The sequence below is a fragment of the Pongo pygmaeus genome, chromosome 10, assembly GCF_028885625.2.
Source record: "Pongo pygmaeus isolate AG05252 chromosome 10, NHGRI_mPonPyg2-v2.0_pri, whole genome shotgun sequence".
Taxonomy (NCBI): Eukaryota; Metazoa; Chordata; class Mammalia; order Primates; family Hominidae; genus Pongo; species Pongo pygmaeus.
The window spans coordinates 50,212,338-50,231,970 of NC_072383.2; the positions used below are offsets into that span (position 1 = coordinate 50,212,338).

A 19,633-nucleotide genomic window follows, 5' to 3' on the forward strand; every position below is an offset into this window, starting at 1 on the left:
TCCTATTCTCTGATCTCCTTTAAGGTGAGTTCTTTGAAAGTTAAGGAGGTGTCGAAGCAGGGAGCATAGACTCCAGAATCAGACTGGAATTCAGTTCCTCCCATTTACTAACCAGGTGACATTTGGTTAGTTACTTAACTCCTCTGAGCTTCAATATCCTCACAAGTTAAATGGACATTATAATAATCACATCTTATAAAAATAATACATGTCAGATTGTTGGGAGAATTAATTGAGTTACCAGCCATAAAGTGCTTACCAGAATGAGTGCTGAGAACAGTTTCTGGCACACAGAAAGCACTTCATAACGGCCAGCTTGTATTTATCTTCTTTTACAAGGGCAGGATCTTGCACTAGGCCACTATTGGCCATTAGAAGAGCTAGGATTCAAAGCTAGGTATATGACTCTTCTGCCACAATGCTAGGCCCAAGGGGACCATTTATCTCACAGTCCTGGCTTTGCCAGTTGTCCAAGGATCTACCTTAGTATTTATTTAGATCAAAAGTGTCCCAGTTTGAGTGACTGCCTGCACACAAATGCATATAAGACACAAATTTATTAACACAAATATGTCACATCACTTGCATACCAGATCATCGAGATATGGGTATGTTGTGTGTATATCCAGCTCTTTTTCCCAGGGAAGGTGGGCTAAACTAAGGCATGCATTCCCATGGCAAAACTGCTGACTGCAAGCCAGACCCTGAAACAAGGGGATGTAGGGCATGGAGTGAGGGACAGACATGTGAGCAGCTGACATGACACCAGAAAAATAGAGTGCTGGCTTTTAACACAGGCTCAGGACAGGGCTGTGAGTGTACAGGCCACTGGTCCAGCTCCGGCTGCTCACCAGTGCTGTGAACATGGACAGATCACTCAGCCATCTGGGACTCGGTTTCCCTGCCTGTAGAATGGAGGTGTGGGGTAGGGAGGTGTTGGGCCACAGCTGTAATGATCCTTCTCATGTAATGCTTGAAGACGGATGGGTCCTCCTGGAGGGACCAGGCACCACAGAAATGTGGGTGGTGGAGTCTCAGCCAGGCCACACAGGTGCGCAGGCTGTCCATCAGCGGGTAATGGATATCTGAGGCTGAGAAAATGATATGTGCAAAGGCCCTCAGGTGTGAAAAGTCTGGCCTGCATGGGGAAAGGCTGGAGAATAAGGCAGGAAACGATGCAGGGGAGACAGGATCTCGGGCACTCTGAACGCCATCCTCAAACGAGGCTTGCACTTAAAAGATGGTCTCGCATTAAGGGTTTTTCTCAAATCAACTGTGCTAACTGACTCTGAGAAACAAACATTCTTGCAGAAATACACACATAGACACACACACAAACACACATACATACACATGCACACACACGCAGAGCTAAAAGAGCATCCTTGAATCTCTCAGCTTCTTACTCCACTGAATTTTTCTTCATAGTAGTTAACACTGCTTGACTTCATATTATATGTTGCTTTGGTAGGTGCATATTTTCACTCTCCCTCTATGGGGCCAGTGTCTTTGCCTGTTTTGTTTATTCTGGTATTCCCAGTGCCTGAGAAATGCCTAGCTCACTAAATATTTGTTAAACAAGCCCACTATTTCATATACACTTTAGATAGAGAGGCTATAAGCATATATACACACAGGCTTTACACATTAGAGTGAAAAGGAAGTCGGTTGAAGGAAGAGGAAGGCAGGGCCATTGTGTGGGAGCAGGACTAGGGAGTGAGTGGTAGGTGGTAGAGAGTGAGACAGTGGGGAGAATGAAGGGACCACCACTCACTACACAGACAGTGAGTGTGCACAACCGCGGGTGCTTTGAGAACCAGAGCAGGAAGCCGTGCGGAAGCTCTAATGTCTGTATCTGTCATGGGGTAATGACTTGCAAGGCTATTGTGCAGAATAGGTGGCACAGGGCATGTGAAGTAATGGGCCTGCCCAGCAGCGGCCTCGGTAATACATTTCAACTGTTTACAAGGATCAGCCCTCACCCAGTGCCTACCTGGCTAAAACCAGTGAAGAGCCACATGAGCCCAGGGACCCAGAGCGAAGCAAGAGTCAGATGAAGAAAAGTTAAGGCACTGCAGATGGTGACATCCTGGGCAACAGATTCAACTGAGTACCAAACAGATTTAATCATTTATTGCAGGAGAAGCAGAGAACTAGACACAATCCCAATCAGAAGATGAAGAGAGTCCCTTGGCAGTGAAGGCCCAAGAAAGGCATGGGGGCAGAGGGGCTTGTAGCTGGCCTTGGGGAAACATCCTGGGTAAGTGTGTTGTCTTTGCATTTCAGGCAATGACCCAACGAAACGGGACCAAGAAGGAGGCCACTGAGAGAGCTCCTGACTGGACTCCTTGCATTGAAGCATCACACCTTGAGGACAGCAGGGAGAGGAAATGGGTTTGGGACTGTAGTGACAGACAAAGCATTTCTTGACTTGGAAACGGAGCCCAGGGAAGGAGAGGGAGGAGATGGGTGGGTTGGGAAGCCTTCGGCTTACAGAGCCAACCACTTGTCCATCATCTGGAGGCCTTTTTGGTGGCACAGCTGCTCACTGAGGTTTTGGCAAGGGGATCCTTGAGCTCACTGCCACAGCTGCCTTTGGTCTTGATGTCTGCAGCTGCAGTTTTGTAGCTATAACTGCTTGAGGCGCCAAAGCCCATGCCGAAGCCAGCCCCTCCTGCCCCAGCATTGGTGCTGCTGATGACGGCTGGAATGGATGAGAGAAGACCTCAGCCCCAGTCAGCTGTAGCCCCACGTCAGAGCCCCTTCTGGGGCATCCCGGGCCACCCCCTTTACTCTTGCCCACAGTGGCTTCCTGCTGAGATGGATTCTCTCTGTTGTGTGTTTCAGTCTACTAAGAGATTTTTATCAGCACTGATCATACGGCTTCATTTTTCATGCACTTAGCCTCATACATTTTACCTTTTCCTATTAGTGTGTGAATTTCCCCCATGGGCAGGACCAAATGAAGAGAGGCACTTCCCAGGGCCCATCTGGTGCTGCTGGTCTGCTGATGAGGAAAGGGGCCACTGAGAGCCCTGTGTTTCAGCACCACAGCTTCTCCACACAAGCTCTCCAGCTTTTACAGCTGAGGACATGCTCTCATTCATTCATTCAACCATTCCATCTCATTCATTCATTCCACCACCCAAACCTTCAGGCCCCTCAATTCCCCTTAACTACAATCTGAGGCCTTTGCTTTGGTCAACAGAAAAATAATGTCACCATTAAGCATTATTCGTTGGATGATACACTCATGAGTATCATTTGATCTTTCTATAGGTTGTACTTTCATCTCTCATGATAGTCTCCTCCATCCACTGCTTCCCCTTAGTTACTACAGCCAGCTCCTTCCTTTTGCCCTTAAGTCTCCCCTGAGCCCCCTCTGTCATTCTGATTTCTCTTTTGTGTCATGAATTAAAGGGACTCAGACTTCTGGTAAGGTGACCAAGGGCAGAACTGAGATCTGCAGATACTTACAGATACTCACAGAATTTGGATATTCGCCAGACATCCTGAAGAAGGAGAAGAAAAACAGGTAAATCCCCCATAAATAATCACCCCAACCACCTGGAAGTCACCTCTGTGAATAAGCCTCTCCACGCAGAACGTGCCTTCCCAACCCCATCCCAGCCTCCTTTCTTCCCACACATCCTAGTGCGACCCCCCCAAGAAATAGAAAACTGAGATGAAAATCTGCTGCAAGGAGTCATCCCTCCATCAAGATGCTTTAGAACTGCTTGCTGTGTGGGATCATTAGGCCTCCACTTCCCTCTAGTCATGCCACTGTTCTTAGACGATTAAGAAGAATGAGTTTACCTCCCCATTGGAGCCCCAGGCTTTGCTGGAGTGACCTTGAACTTGGACAGCCCTTAGAGGCCATCTTGCTCTTCCCCCCACCCACAAAAATGCACCATGAAGGGTCAGGGGATGCTGTTTCTCAAACACTGCCAGCATTAATACCTCCTTTCCCACAGCCTTTGGGATTTTTTACAACTTGGTCTTTCTTGTTGTCTAATTTTGGCCTTCCTAATCATGTGACAAGACCATTTGCTGTATGGTTTTACTTCAGTAGGACCTAAACAGGACCAAACTGTTTGCCTTGGAGCTTCCTACCAAAGCAGAGAGAAAACTGGTCCCGACCCAGGGTATCCGGCCCCTCACCTGCACTCCTCGCTCTCTAGCAGCTTGCGGTAGGTGGCGATCTCCACATCCAGGGCCAGCTTCAGGCTCAAGAGCTCCTGGTACTCACGCAGCATCCGTGCCAGCTCCTCCTTGGCCTGGTGCAGAGCGCCCTCCAGCTCATCCAGCTTGGCCCGGGCGTCTTTCAGGGCGCAGTCCCCCCGCTGCTCAGCGTCGGCGATGGCTGTCTCCAGGTTGGCACACTGAGGGGCAAACAGATCCAGCACTTAAGAGTCAGAGCCCAGTTCTGAGATCTTGCTTGGACAACCTCCCCTCATTTTGTCCTGACTGATGGTAAGTGCTTGGAGAGCCACCTGGTTTATCCAACTTTGGCCATCCCTAGAGGTGAGTCTGTCCTTCCCCTAACTCCAGGCATGGTTCACCCTGGCTCACGCCTCTGCATCTGAAAGTAGCACCACTTAGAATGGCAGTCATTAAAAAGTCAGGAAACAACAGGTGCTGGAGAGGATGTGGAGAAATAGGAACACTTTTACACTGTTGGTGGGACTGTAAACTAGTTCAACCATTGTGGAAGTCAGTGTGGCGATTCCTCAGGGATCTAGAACTAGAAATACCATTTGACCCAGCCATCCCATTACTGGGTATATACCCAAAGGACTATAAATCATGCTGCTATAAAGACACATGCACGCGTATGTTTATTGCGGCACTATTCACAATAGCAAAGACTTGGAACCAACCTAAATGTCCAACAATGATAGACTGGATTAAGAAAATGTGGCACATATACACCATGGAATACTATGCAGCCATAAAAAATGATGAGTTCATGTCCTTTGTAGGGACATGGATGAAATTGGAAATCATCATTCTCAGTAAACTATCGCAAGGACAAAAAACCAAACACCGCATGTTCTCACTCATAGATAGGAATTGAACAATGAGAACACATGGACACAGGAAGTGGAACATCATACTCTGGGGACTGTTGTGGGGTGGGGGGAGGTGGGAGGGATAGCATTAGGAGATATACCTAATGCTAAATGGCGAGTTAATGGGTGCAGCACACCAGCATGGCACATGTATACATATGTAACTAACCTGCACATTGAGTACATGTACCCTAAAACTTAAAGTATAATAATAATAATAATAATAGTAATAATAATAAAGAAAAGTTTAGAAAATAAGTTGTACTTACTATGCAAAAAAAAAAAAAAAGAAAGAAAGAAAGTAGAAAACCTTCACCTGGGAGGGAGGAGGGGAAGGCACCGAGAAAGTGGGCGGCCTGGGCACGTGGCCCCTGCCCTCTCCCTCCTGGCCTGAAATATCAGCTGTAAGATTTTTATGTCAACTCTGAAAAAAAGTCTCTGAGCAGCTAGACTTCATTCAGCTCTGCGGTGTACAGGTTGTTTTAGGAGATCCCATAAATCATGGGGAAAACATGAGGGCTAATAAAGTTCCTATTAATAAAATGTCCTATAAACTTGCCACACTTAGAGTTTGGTCCCCAAATCCCACAGAGAACTATGCTAAATGGCAACAGGCTTAGAAGATACCTTTACTTAACTGGGAACAGAAAACCAAACACCGCATGTTCTCACTTATAAGTGGGAGCTGAACAATGAGAACACATGGACACAGGCAGGGGAACAACGCACACTGGAGCCTGTTGGCAGGTGGAGGGAGATAGAGCTTTAGGAAAAATAGCTAAAAAAATAGCTAATGCATGCTGTGCTCAATACCTAGGTGATGGGTTGATAGGTGCAGCAAACCACCATGGCACACATTTACCTATGTAACAAACCTGCACATCCTGTACGTGTACCCTAGAACTTAAAACCAAAATTAAAAATTAAAAATAAATAAATAAATAAAATAGACTGGGCACAGTGGCTCATGCCTGTAATTCCAGCACTTTGGAAGGCCAAGGCAGGTGGATCACCTGAGGTCAGGAGTTCAAGACCAGCCTGGCCAACATGATGAAACCTCGTCTCTACTAAAAATACAAAAATTAGCCAGGAGTGATGGCGTGCAGCTGCCTGTGGTCCCAGCTACTCGAGAGGCTGAGGCAGGAGAATCACTTGAACCCAGGAGACGGAGGTTTCAGTGAGCCCAGATTGCACCACTGAACTCCAGTCTGGGTGACAGAGGGAGAATCTGTCTCAAAAATATATACATATTAATTAATTAATTAAAGAAGATAGTTTTGCATAACTGCAGCTGGGGCTGTGTGCTTGCACTTATGTGAAAGCCCCTAGGGGGCTTCCTGAGCCCTTCAGTCTGGTATGTGTTCCCTCAGCTAAGGTTTTGGTGGGAGCTGAGGTTTTCTTTCTGGGGTGTGCCCATCTGTGAAGCCATATTTGCTTCACACCAAGGAAAGCAGCTGATCCAAGGCCAAATGGGCGCTAGAATATGGTCCAGCTGCCACCATCCTCCTCTGCTGGGCAGGCCCTCAGCAGTGCCAATGCCCTCACATTTTGGATGAGTGGCTCACAGCCTCAAGGAGATGCCTAGGACCCAGCCTTCTAACCACAGAAAACCCTGCCCCACCCTTGGGACTGTAGAGGTTTTAATCATTCATGGAGTGGCCACACACACTGTCACTTGAACTCTTCAAACTGTCTTCTGTTCTTTTTTACTGACCAAGATCCCACAGAGTGAACCTGGGCAGAGGGACACCAAAAGCTTGGGTCTTGTGAACGTGGCCCGAGTTGAGAGGACCTGAAATTTTAGCATCCTTTGAAACAAATGTCACATGAATGCTGAGGACACCAAATGCCAAGAAACTCTGCATGTGACATGGTGGGCTCCTTTGATGGAGGAGGCCAGAAGGGCAGGAAGCACCTTAGCTGAGGGCCCTCAAAAGGAGCTGCAATGGGGACTCAGCATTGCGAGGGATCCCCATTTGTTCCCCACAGAGGGTATCTTCCCTGACCACCAAAGCAAGTCACTTTCTAGTAATAACCTCATCCAACCATAAACACATAGCATTTCATTAGTTAAACACTGTAGTAGAATACTGAGGGTAGCTTCAAACATCAGTGTTTTTTCTGCACTTATATAGCTCTTGATTAAACAAAAACACCGTAAGTTATTTAATGCTGGTCTTTCTTCTTCCCACTACCATGAGCACAGAGGAGTAGTGTGTGTGTGTCTGTGTGTGTGTGTGTACATGTGTAAGCATGCACCATGCAGGGTGAGAGATGGGGTGCAGGGGAGGGTAAGGAGATGGGACAACTTGACTTGCCTGGGAGCTGAGAGCCTTAAACCCTTGCACTGCCTTCACAAACTTGAGGACTCATGGGTTTGCTTGCTTTAGAGCCACAGATGTGGTTGCACAGGTACTACCTCCCAAAGAGGGGGACCTCGGTGCAATGTCCTCCCCACAGCACAGCACTAGTGCAGGCCCCACACGAGTGCAGGGCCCTGAGCCCGATCTGGGTTGTGGGAGCTGTGCCTCCTCCATTTTGTTCTAAAATCTCCTGCTGGATTCTCTCTCCTCCCAGAAGGTATCATCATGGGAAACCTTCAAATGGCTCCCTTTTACCTCCTGAGTTAGGTCTAAACCCCAAGGCCTACCTATTCCTACCCAGTGGTGTCCCCTGCTCCCTGCCACCCCTGCTGAGCAGTGAGCCGCCTGCCCCAGATAGGCAAGCCCACCTGCATGCGTGCCGTGCACATCCCTACCTAGGCCCATTGCTCCTGCGGGCTCCTTCACCTGCTCCTTCCCCTCTCCCAGTGTAATCCCACCTCCTGCAAAGCTTCCCTGGGGTCCTCATTCACCTCTCACCCCTCTGGGCTCCTGTAACACTTACCTACAGTGTGTAGGCTGCTTTATCCCTCCATATCTGTTCAGATCATCCTCTCCTGGTAAATTAGAGGAGGCCCTAAGGAGGGCACTGTGTTTTACCCTTTCTTCATATTCTGTCTGGCCCAGATTGCGACTCAATAAATACTGTTAGTGGATTCATTTCATAGAACCCACCTGCTTCTTCACATTCCCTATCTCTGAGCGGATCCTCTGGATCAGGCGGTTGAGCTCAGAGATTTCAGCCTTGGTGAGCTTGAGGTCATCCCCATGCTGGCCTGCTGTGACCTGCAGCTCCTGGATCTGAGGTTGGGTGACAAGAGAAGAGGAACACAAGGATCCTACTGAACTAGGGCAGGTCCCTTTTCTTCTGGACAGAAAGGATCCTGCCCTAGTTCAATAAGATCCTCAGGTTCTCAAACATGAGAGCCTTGGTGGAGTGTGAATTTCCTATCCTCATTTTGCCAAAGTGGAAACATGAAGAAAACATGAAGATAAGACAATATATGTGAATTACCCACAGAAACTGTGTCAGAATCCTATCAGGGTTGTAGCTGATGTGGCCTCAGCCAAGGGCCATCACAGAAGAAGGGCTAAGCCCCATACATGTCCGCAAAACAAGCCAAGACTGTAGTTAATCTCCCTTACCCATGGGGTGGCATTTCCACAAGACCCAACTCCAAGACAAAGGAGGTCTTGACTGAGCCCAAATACACACACACACACACACACACACTTGCACACACACGCACACACACACACACATGCACACATACTGAGAGGGTGCTAGCTGTGGCCAGTGGGACTCAGCACACCTGGCACCCAGCTCACCTTGGTCTGGTACAGGGTCTCAGCCTCAGCCTTACTCTTCAGGGCAATCTCCTCATACTGGGCACGGACCTCGGCAATGATGCTGTCCAGGTCTAGGTCCCGGTTGTTGTCCATTGACAGGATAACGGATGTGTCACTGATGTGGGACTGGATCTGAGTGATCTCCTGGGGACGGTTGGGGGAGGGGAGCTAGTTAAGGGGTACTCATGAGGAACCAGTTCTCTTGGTCCTCCCTGGGCAAATTCCTCACTGTCCCTCTGCCTTTCCTCAGCGTTTGAACTCTGCTTCAGCACCGGTGCCTGGCAGGCACGTGAAGGAGCACCTTAGGCTTTCAGCCCCAAACGTTGGGACTCCTCTCTCCATTGCACACTCAGGAGCACTCCTGCCCTCTTCTACATTCTCATCCTCAGAAACCAGCCACTGCCACCCTCTGCCCATAGGACCAAGTCTGAACTCTTTACCTAGCACCTGAAGGCCCCCAAGGAGTCACCAGCACCAGTCCCTTCCCCAGGCCTCTGCGCCCTTCCTCATTCCTCATGCTTTAGCACAGGACTGGTTCCTGGACCTTCTATTTTTCTGCCCCACTCAGCACCCAGTGAAATCATCCTCTTTCTCCTCTCTCTCCAAGAACCTTCACTGATGGCCCAGGCAGAACCCACCATTCCTTCCTCTGCTCTCTGAAAGCTCAGCTACATGGTGTTTTCCTGCCAGGCTGTGAACTCCTGGAGGGCGAGAATCATTTCTTCTCTTTCATGGACTCCTCAAAACCTAGTTCATTGTTCAGCACTCAGTAGGGCCTTGGTGAATGTCAGGGGCACCAGGTTGAAAGCTTTCTCCCTCCCAATTCTTGGTCCACACCACCCTCCAGCCAGGGGCCAGAAGCCACTTGTTAAAGGAGAAGACCTCACAAGGGAGGTCAGCCAAGTCCTTACCCCTTCATAAACGCACTTGAAGAATTTAATCTCATCTGTCAAGGAGTCCACCTTGGCCTGGAGCTCAACCTTATTCATGTAAGCAGCATCCACGTCCTGGGAGCACATGACAGTCAAGCCGCCCTGAGAGGGCCTTCCCTGCCCATCCCTCCCTCCCTGCCGCCAGAAGACTTGCTCTCTCCACTCCCTTCACCCTGTGCTTCATGGGGGGCTCAGTCCCTGAGAGTAAACCAACTAATGTGCAGTGCAAACCAACTAAAGTGCAGTAAAATGCCCAGATTTTAGACTGGCAAATTCTAGAAACAGCATGCATCCCAGGCAAGGGACTTGGAGGGAGGGGCTGGGAAGTTAGAGTGCCAGTCACCCCTGCCCAAGGGACTGAGTGACCTACAGGGCCCCTTTCCTCACCCTACAAGCATCATTGTACCAGGTGGTCAGGTCTAAGCTTCTTCCAGCCCACCTTGCACCCTTCTTACCTTCTTGAGCACCACAAACTCATTCTCAGCAGCCGTGCGTCTGTTAATCTCCACCTCATACCTGCATGGGGCAAGACAATGAGGTAATTCAGTTCTGCAAACACTCACTGAACAGTTAGTGACCACCTCTGTGATGAGAGCTGCAGGGTGGTGGTCTTCAAACTGGGATTCATGTACCCCTGGGGCACACATAACCTTGCTTAAGGGGATGCAGGCAAGGACATATTTAAAGGAATCAATTTCCAGCTCCTCTGTGCCTATTCAGTCTGTCTTAAAACTACCTGCCTCAGAGAGCACCTGTGGTTGAGATGTCATGCAGATTCTACTGTCCCTCTCCCTGTCACAATTAGCCCCTCCCACATTATAGCAGAGGTGAAAAGACACCCCCTTCTGGCACATGGCATCTTAATACCATGCAGTGGCCCAGGCTGCAAAAACCTCCTAGGCACCAAACAAAAGCACCATTTTCACTTTCAAACTGTATATTATACCTATTTCTTATACATATTTCTGTTCCAGGTGAAGCAGAAACAGAAGCAAGGTCTAAGACACAGAAATGTGGTTAGGACTGCGATGTTCTTAATACAGACATATTGTTGATTGGGGAGGTAAGGGTACTAACCATTTTATTTAAGGAGCTTACCTCTTCCATCCCTTATTATTCTCAAAGAATGCGTTACAGGACATTTGTGAGAGTATGGTAATGAAATAGAGCATTGGTAAGAAATAATTAATGCTAAATGGATAAGCAAAATGTGGTGTATACATACAATGGGATATCATTCAGACTTAGAAAGAAAAAAAAATTCTACAATATGCTACGACATGGATGAACCTTGAGGACATTCTGCTAAGTGAAAGAAGCCAATCACAAAAAGACAAATATTCCAAAAGACAAATGATCTCATTCATGTGAGGTACTTAGAGTAGTCTAAGTCAGAGACAGAAAGTAGAATGGTGGGAGCCAGGGGCTGGGACGAGAGGAGAGAAGAAATGAGGAATTAGTGTTAAGTGGGTATAGAGTTCCCATTTCACTAGATGGAAAGCGTGTTCTGGAGGTGGACCGTGGTGATGGTTGCACAACATTATGAATGTATTTGATACCACTGAACCGTCCACTGAAAAATGGTTAGGATGGTAAATTTTGTTATGTGTATTTTACCATAGTAAAACATTGAAAAAAAGAATTAAGGCTAGATAATAGCTTTTGTATTCATGTACTTAACATAAACAATCCTTTTCAGCTCTTCACTGATTCCTAAGGCATGTCCCTGGAAGCCCCCTCCTCAAAAAGCACTGTTGAGTGTGGCGATTCCTCAAGGATCTAGAACTAGAAATACCACTTGACCCAGCCATCCCATTACCGGGTATATACTCAAAGGATTATAAATCATGCTACTATAAAGACACATGCACACGTATGTTTTTTGCGGCACTATTCACAATAGCAAAGACTTGGAACCAACCCAAATGTCCATCAGTGATAGACTGGATTAAGAAAATGTGGCACATCTACACCATGGAATACTATGCAGCCATAAAAAAGAATGAGTTCATATCCTTTATAGGGACATGGATGAAGCTGGAAACCATCATTCTGAGCAACTATTGCAAGGACAGAAGAACAAACACCTCGCATGTTCTCACTCATAGGTAGGAAATGAACAATGAGAACACTTGGACACAGGAAGGGGAACACCACACAGCAGGGCCTGTCGTGGGGTGGGGGGAGGGGGGAGGGATAGCATTAGGAGAAATACCCTGTGTAAATGATGAGTTGATGGGTGCAGCAAACCAACACAGCACATGTGTACATATGTAACAAACCTGCATGTTGTGCAAATGTACCCTAGAACTTAAAGTATAATAATAAAAAAAAAGCACTGTTGAATGGCTGAGCAGTGCAGGGTAGTGAAGGGAGCTATTTCAAATGTGACTGGGATGTTTTCTGAGGCTACAGATCTTTCTAGTTATGCTACATAAAACACACAGAAAGCAGTTTATATGATTTATCCCAAATTCTGTGTCTTATTCAAAAGATAACTGAAAGCTTTTAATCAAATTATGTCATGAAACAGCTATTTCTATTACAGTCAATCTTTATTTTATATTATCTTACAAAATGATTAATAATGTCTACCCCCTTAATAAAAATAAAACATATGGTAGTTGCCAGATCAATTAATTTTTAGTAGTTTATATCTATTTCCTAAAATACATAGAAAACGTTTGACCAAGTGGGCTGTCAAAATCAATGACATTAGTTGTAAATAATTTTACATTATTTACTTCTAGAAGCCAAACACTAGAGTTCAATACACACATTAAAAAGAAAAATAAGTTTTATAGCATATTAACTTAAAAATAACTTATTATTTAAAAGTATATTACAATGAATAATTAAAAGTTAAATCATGAAAAAGCACATATTGATTTCTCTTGTTTATAACATAAATAGTTGTATTAGTTATATTAAATCTAAATCATTTTAATCTTGAATGCTTTCAATAACCTATTATACAAGACATATTTCTTAGTTTATTGCTGAGTGGATTTTATAACAGTCCCTAAAGTACAAATTCTTATTTTTACTTGAATTTAGAAATGAAGTCAGGCTTTTTCTGATAAAAAGCAACTCATGTCTCTGATTTGAACTGAAAATTGGCTTTTCCAATGAAGTTAGAGGGCAGATATTTTCTATATAAATTGAATGAGGTAAATCTGCAGCTCCAAAGTTTCAAAAATGTGCCAGTTTGTGTATTCGTGTACAAAAACATGAGGCAGAATCACATTATTTTTTAAGGATAAAGAATTGGCATAGGTGTATTGAGTACTAACAATGTTTTATGTTTCCAGTTCTTTCTGATCCATTGGATTAAACGTGGTGCTCCTAAAGGACAGAATAAGTTGTATAAGCATGGTCATTTGATCAGTCTTGGTAAAGCCTTATTGAAAAATTTTCCAGAAATTTGGAAGATAATGACTTTACTGACTAGGAAACAAGTTCTTTTTGCAAGTCAGATGGTTTTTAATTTTTGCTTTCAAAAAAAAGAAGGATTTGAATTGTCAGCTGACAGATGGTTAAACATGATCTTTGATGATGAGTCATTATGTGATTTTGACATGTAATCATTCACCTAAGAAAGTATGTGTTGAGTGTGGGGTACTTTGTAGGCACAAAACAAAACAAATATCCCTGCCCTTACGAAGCAGAGAGAGACAAACAACAAACATAACAAATAAGTTGTGTCAATTATGCAGCATGTTAGACACAGTAAGCACTATGGAAGAAAGAAAAAGCAGAAAAACTGGAAAGGCATTCTGAGAACTAAATAACACTGGGCTTGCAAAACTCCTTCCATTAAAATCTACTTATATAATTAAAGTTTCCCAGCACTCACCTAAGAATGGAAAACACACAGGACTAGAATCCTATCTCAGCTCAATAAGAATCAATATTCATACATGGATAACTAAGACACTTAGAAAAAAATCTGCCCCATTCAACTCATTAGGAAAAGTAGTTTCAATTTTTTTCATTTTTTATGTTTAATACTTATTTAACAAAATTAGCAATACATTTCGTTGTTTGGATAACTCAACCCAAAATAAGTCTTCTGACATTTAAAAACTTATGATCACAAAAGGTAAACTTTCTTTTTTTCTTTTTTTTTTTTTAGACAGAATCTTGCTCTGTCACCCAGACTGGAGTGCAGTGGCTTGATCTCAGCTCGCTGCAACCTCTGCCTCCCAGGTTCAAGACATTCTAATGCCTCAGCCTCTGAGTAGCTGGGAACACAGATGCGCACCACCATGCCCGGCTAATTTTTTATATTTTTTGTAGAGCCAGGGTTTCGCCATGTTGGCCAGCTGGCCTCGAACTCTCGAGCTCAAATGATCCACCTGCTTCAGCCTCCCAAAGTGCTGGGAGTACAGGCCAGAGGAAGTCAACTTTCTAAGGTTTCAAGATACATGCATATTTTGTGATAGGGTGATCAATAAAAGACTTAGAGGCATAAAAATATATTATATTATAGCAAAATTATGTGGGGAAAGTGGCATGAAAATTGGAATCCAAATGGGAAAAGGATCAAGGTAAAAGTTATGATTTTTAAAGCAGAGCCCGTTCATTGGCTTTTTAGATGAGGGGTGATAGGCACTAACCTGCTGCAGCACCTGGATGCAATTGGATACATCTAAATGAGTGATGTGGCTATTGCAATTTAAATGGGAACACACATAATACGTTTGAAATTACACCCTTTGAAACTACTTACACTTATGATTAAAAGGTTGTAGTTTCAATTTTTTACCTGTGAAATTTTTTAACTGTGAAGTTTTTAAAAATTATTTTAGAGAGTCTATGAGAAAAGTTTCAGCGTATACAATGATGCTTCAGACATATATATTGTGCATCTTCTAGAAACTCACAGTTTAACAGGAAGGCAAATGCACTGAAAATTCTAATTCAGTGATGATACATGATTAGCATTTCTTATGATATATCATAAGAGAGATGCAAAAACCTGGCATGAGGACCCACAGGTGGAAGAGATGGGTCATAAAATCAGTTTTAAAATACTCCTAATAAATGCAGCTAATATTTATTGTACCCCTTACTACATGCTAAACACTGTGCTAAATTCTTAGCACACACTATTTCATTTAATCCCCATAACAGCCCTATGAAGTAGATTCTATTTATTATCCCAATTTTATAGATGAGGCAAAAGACATGAAAATACTTGGCCAAGGTCATAATGCTAGTTACTAGTGAAGCTAGGATTCAAATCCAAGCCTTCTGACATAGGGAAAACAATGCCTTACATTTGTGTAGCACTTGGATTCTTTTCAAAGCTGCTAATACACTACCATCTGGCTGGCATTATCCTCTCAATAGCTCTTTTAGGTAGCAAGGCAAGTATCAGTATTTGGTTTTCATAAATACTAAAACTAAAGTTCACAGAGGACACAGAGACTCATCTGTGGTTGCTCAACTAGTTCATGGTGATTCAGGAGCACAAAGCCACTCCAATCTGAAAGGCCCAGAGATAGCACTGCCCCTGGACGCCTCCATGTGGGACTTCTGGACTGTGTCTGGCAGCCCCCTGTTCTTTCCAGACCCTGCTTGCATCTCTAATTGGGCTCCAGTTCCCATCCTAATTCCACCGATCTCAGTTCACACCATATTTGTTTCTTCTTGTTGGTGGCTATCTGAAACTGTTCTTTAAACCTGTCCTCACAATCTGTGTGCTCTCTGAGGTCAGGGACCGTGTCTCCTCCTTCCTCAGGTTCTCCATGCAGGGCTTGGGCCAGGGTTCTGCTTTGAGGGAATTTCAGAATAGGGATGGGCAGGTAGATTGAATATGGAGCAAGAGAAAGAACTCAGCTCTGACGATCTCCAGCCACTTGAATTGTGGAAGAAGCCACGTGTCCCTAGAAATCCTGGCATCTGGAAGCAAACTTCCAAAATATCAGGTCACACTGAGCCTTGATTTATTACTGTCTCATATTCAGCTCAACTTGGAGGAAGACACAACCTCTGGTTCCATCTCATTCCCAATCATCCTCAAACATTCTCAATTATTCTCTTTAAAGCCAGGATTCAGCAGCACAGCCATGATTCAACATGGAATAAGTTTTTTAAATTCTTTTTTTTAGATTTAAAATTTGCTCTGGAATTGGTGGGGTGTCTTACGTTCTGGGAACTGCCGTGGAAACCTTCACTCAGGAGGAACTACAAAGGCATTTGGGTTGTCCATCTGGTTTTGATACAACTCTCTTTCCCCCATTCCTTCATTTTCAGTGCTAGAAATTGAGCACACATTTCGTAGACAGTTTGGAGAACCGGTGTAGGTAGATCTATTCTTTTCCTACTTCCATTCTGTCTGGATGTTCCTCCCTCCCCCAGTATCAGCAAAGGATCTAAGAAGCAAAAATGCTGTCTCCAAACGAAAACCTCATTTGAAATCAGATCCTCCAGGGCCATATTCCCTGCACTCACTCACCTCTTCTTGTAGTCCTCCACCAAATCCTGCATGTTCCTCAGCTCCAAGTCCAGCCTCACCCTGTCCCCAGACAGCATCTCCAGCTGCTTCCGCATGTTGCTGATGTAGCCCTCATAAATGGGCTCCAGGTTCTTCCTGCAGTTGTTCAAGTCCAGCTGCTGTAGGAGGTTCCACTTGGTCTCCAGCACCTGATTCTGCTGCTCCAGGAACCGCACCTGGAACCCAAAGGTAGTCATCGCCCAGAGTCCCCAAGTTGTTGCCTCTCAAGAGTGAGGAGAGGGTCCCAAAAACCAGAGGCAGCCATCCTGGGGGACTGGGGGTAGGAGAGAACAAGGTTCATCCCGGGGTGGCTTCAGCCAAGGGACATGCTCTCCTGGATCTCCAAGACAAGAAATAGGACCCGGTCTATAAGAAATCAGGAAGAGGGCTTAAGCAATGGTACCATCTGCCTCTGCCTCAGTGAGTTTTCATGAGACAGAGGTAGCTTCTCTTGCTATAAATGCTGGTGTTTTCTGAGTAAAGAGAATTGGGGAGCAGGGGAGAAACGGACTGGGGAGTGACATTGGAAAGCACACTGGCATTTAGAGCATTCCTCCTGTTGTGTAGACTAAATTGCACTTGGTTTGTTCATTTCTTTGTTGTTCACAGCAGGTTACCACATCTTCACAAGGTTCCTTCATACTGGACCAGGGTGCACATTTTTTGACTCAATAACTCCAAGCCCTCTGCCACACACCAGCATTCCTCTTCTCACCTATCTTTTAGCTTGAGGGGCAGAAGGAAACATGCTAGGGAACAACAGACATAAAAGAGCAAGAGAATGCCCCGGCCTCTGGAATAGCTGCTGTGTTTCTTCCACGCAGACCTGTGCCCTCCCGCCACCTCACTTCCTCTTCTCTAGCATAGTGGTGACACTCGGTCCACCACCAACTGTCCTGTCCAAGGTGAGCTCATTTCTTAGCCTCCCATGTCTTAATATCTTCATCTGCAAGGCAGAACAACAACAGAATCATGGGTTGTGCATTAATAAATGAGAATCACTTGGGACGGCACCATAAATGTCAGCTATTGTTATCAGGCTGTCCCCTTATCACTCACCATCTAGACCTTCCACCCAGGTGGAGACAAGAGAAGCCCATTCCCTGTCTCCTCTCCACTCACTGGGGTCATTGCCTTGGAATCTCTGGAGACAACTTCCCTATTACCCCAATTTCTGGATGCCCCAAACTCAGCACAAACCTGTAACTTTACATGCACTCTTTCCAAGTGCCTCCTCAGCCTCACCCTTCAGTTTTCTGGCCCTTTTCTCTCACCTCCTCTATCACCTTCCTGGCTACACACTCACCCCACTCCTCAAGCACCAAGCACCATGTCCTGCAACGTCTCTTGGCCTCTGTTCCTAATGCCCTGCCCTGAATGTGGGTCCCATCTCCTCTTCTGATATTGGGAGCTCTCAAAGTGCCCATTCCTTGGAGATCCTGCCCCCTCCCTTCCCGCAGTCTTGTCTCATGCAAGAAAGAAATGAAGGTCCTTGATATGTTTTGGCTGTGTCCCCCCCCAAATCTCAACTTGAATTACGTTTCCCAGAATTCCCACGTGTCGTGGGAGGGACCCAGGGGGAGGTAAATGAATCATGGGGGCCGGTCTTTCTCCTGCTATTCTCCTGGTAGTGAATAAGTATCACGAGATCTGATGCGTTTATCAGGGGTTTCCGTTTTTGCTTCTTCCTCATTTTTCTCTGGCTGCCGCCATACAAGATGTGACTTTGGCCTCAGGTCATGATTCTGAGGCCTCCCCAGCCGTGGGGAACTGTAAGTCCAATGAAACCTCTTTTTTTTTTTTCCGTCTCGGGTATGTCTTTATCAGCAGCATGAAGACGGGCTAATACATCCTGTTTTTTGGAAGTATGTGCCAGGCACTGTTCTGAGCACTTTGTAAACATCCCAATTAAGCCTCATCTCAACCCACTGGAGTAAGACCCATTATTGTGCCCATTTTACAAATGGAAAAGGGAGGCTCGGAGAGGTTATGACCCGCCCACGCTCCCACGAAGCTCGCCAGTGGCAGAGCCAGCACCACTGTGCACACTGCGCCCAACGCAGGGACAGGCCGATGCCCGAGGACTCACCTTGTCGATGAAGGAGGCGAATTTGTTGTTCAGCGCCTTGATCTGCTCCCGCTCCTGGGCGCGCACTCTCTGGATCTCGGGGTCCAGCTCCACGTTGAGCGGAGCCAGGAGGCTCTTGTTGACGGTGACCTGAGGGATGACCCCGGGCGGGCACACGGAGGGACACGCGGGCCCCAGCCCGGAGCTGCCGAAGACGGTGCCCACGAAGCCGCCCAGGCGGCCGCCGCCCCGCCCCGCCGCAGCGCTGAGCGCCAGGCGCCGGCTGCCCCCAAGGCAGAAGAGGCTCTTGCTGCCAAAGGAGGCCGAGCCCTTGACCCCGGCCCGGAATGAGGCGGAGCTGCTGCCGATCCCGCCCGAGAGGACCGCGGAGCAACCGCTGAAGCCTAGGCGCTCCCCGCGGGAGAAATGGGTCAGTTGGCGGCTCATGGCTGGCAAGGACCGGTGCTGGCCGCGCGGGAGGCAGGAGGGGCGCAAACAGCAGCTGCGTTCTCAGCCCAGCTCGCCCCTTAAATAGCCTGGCTGGCTGGAGTCAGCCTAATTTGTATGTCGACAACACCTTTTAGATCCCTTGAGGCTTCTTGGGTTCTTCATGTAGGAAATTACCATGCACTCACCGAGATTTTTGTCTGTTCCACCGTGAACTCCCCATGAATCCCTATAAAGTGACCCAGAACCCAGCATTTACTTGGCTCACCTCCTGCATTATCAGGGCTTAGCGACTTATCTCCACCTGCTGGCCTCCAATTACTGGGGTTATCACTCCCAAGATCGCCCCTGGAAACTTCCAGTGGGGCTGACCCTCTGGGTGTGTGTCTGGGGAGACCAAGGTGTGTGAAGCAGAAGTCCAGGCTGCTTCTGCTTCAGAAGGCCATGAATAGAGTCAAGACTATCCCAAAAAATCATCCTTAGCCTGTCCTCCTCCTGCCTCCCAGGCTTCTGGATGAGGACAGCTCTGTCCCATGTGCAAGAAGGAAGTTCAGATTTTGGCCCCGTCTGCAGAGACCTCTCAGTCTATTGGGGAAGGCAGGACACAGAGAGCTCTGGTCACAAGTGTTGGGCGTTGACTTTGGACCAGAGCGAAAAGATTTCTCCACTAAGCATTTCTGGATTAAGAATGGGGACCATGCTATCTGGGAGGGAGGGAAGAAGGCCTGGGGAGGTGGCACAGGAAGGCTCAGGCGTGGTTTAGCAGATGATATTTCCTAAGGTTTTGGTGGTTTTCATTTTTGTTTTCTTTTAATAGCAGAAGAGGCTTATTTATTTCATCCAGGAAACCTCTGCTCAGGTCATTTGCAACCCTGTCATTT

General features: G+C 46.3%; 1 protein-coding gene across 4 annotated transcripts; it reads right to left on the minus strand.

Moving 5' to 3' along the window:
* Positions 1 to 2,118: 2,118 nt before the first annotated feature.
* Positions 2,119 to 18,792, minus strand: KRT72 (keratin 72). 4 transcript variants are annotated; one of them, XM_054444998.1, is made up of 10 exons: positions 18,327 to 18,792; positions 16,199 to 16,413; positions 10,191 to 10,251; positions 9,715 to 9,810; positions 8,783 to 8,947; positions 8,129 to 8,254; positions 4,162 to 4,382; positions 3,488 to 3,512; positions 2,920 to 3,004; positions 2,143 to 2,704 (listed from the first exon to the last, which is right to left on the minus strand). In XM_054444998.1, exons 1-10 carry the CDS (start codon positions 18,750 to 18,752, stop codon positions 2,514 to 2,516), a joined length of 1,611 nt encoding a protein of 536 aa, XP_054300973.1. In that variant the 5' UTR covers positions 18,753 to 18,792; the 3' UTR covers positions 2,143 to 2,513. The 4 variants fall into 4 exon arrangements, with proteins under 4 accessions (XP_054300977.1, XP_054300974.1, XP_054300975.1 ...); XM_054445002.1 differs by lacking the exon at positions 2,920 to 3,004 and having other exon boundaries at positions 2,119 to 2,367; XM_054444999.1 differs by lacking the exon at positions 2,920 to 3,004 and having other exon boundaries at positions 2,119 to 2,704; positions 3,478 to 3,512.
* Positions 18,793 to 19,633: the final 841 nt, after the last annotated feature.

What these genes read in the sequence shown, in the direction of transcription:
- KRT72 (XM_054444998.1), bottom strand. Translation starts at nt 18,752, where the DNA reads ATGAGCCGCCAACTGACCCATTTCTCCCGCGGGGAGCGCCTAGGCTTC. An exon ending in GTGGAGGACTACAAGAAGAG is followed by an intron (nt 10,252 to 16,198) that starts GTGAGTGAGTGC and finishes TGCCCCATGCAG; the next exon opens with GTATGAGGTGGAGATTAACA. An exon ending in AGTTTGTGGTGCTCAAGAAG is followed by an intron (nt 9,811 to 10,190) that starts GTAAGAAGGGTG and finishes ATGTGCTCCCAG; the next exon opens with GACGTGGATGCTGCTTACAT.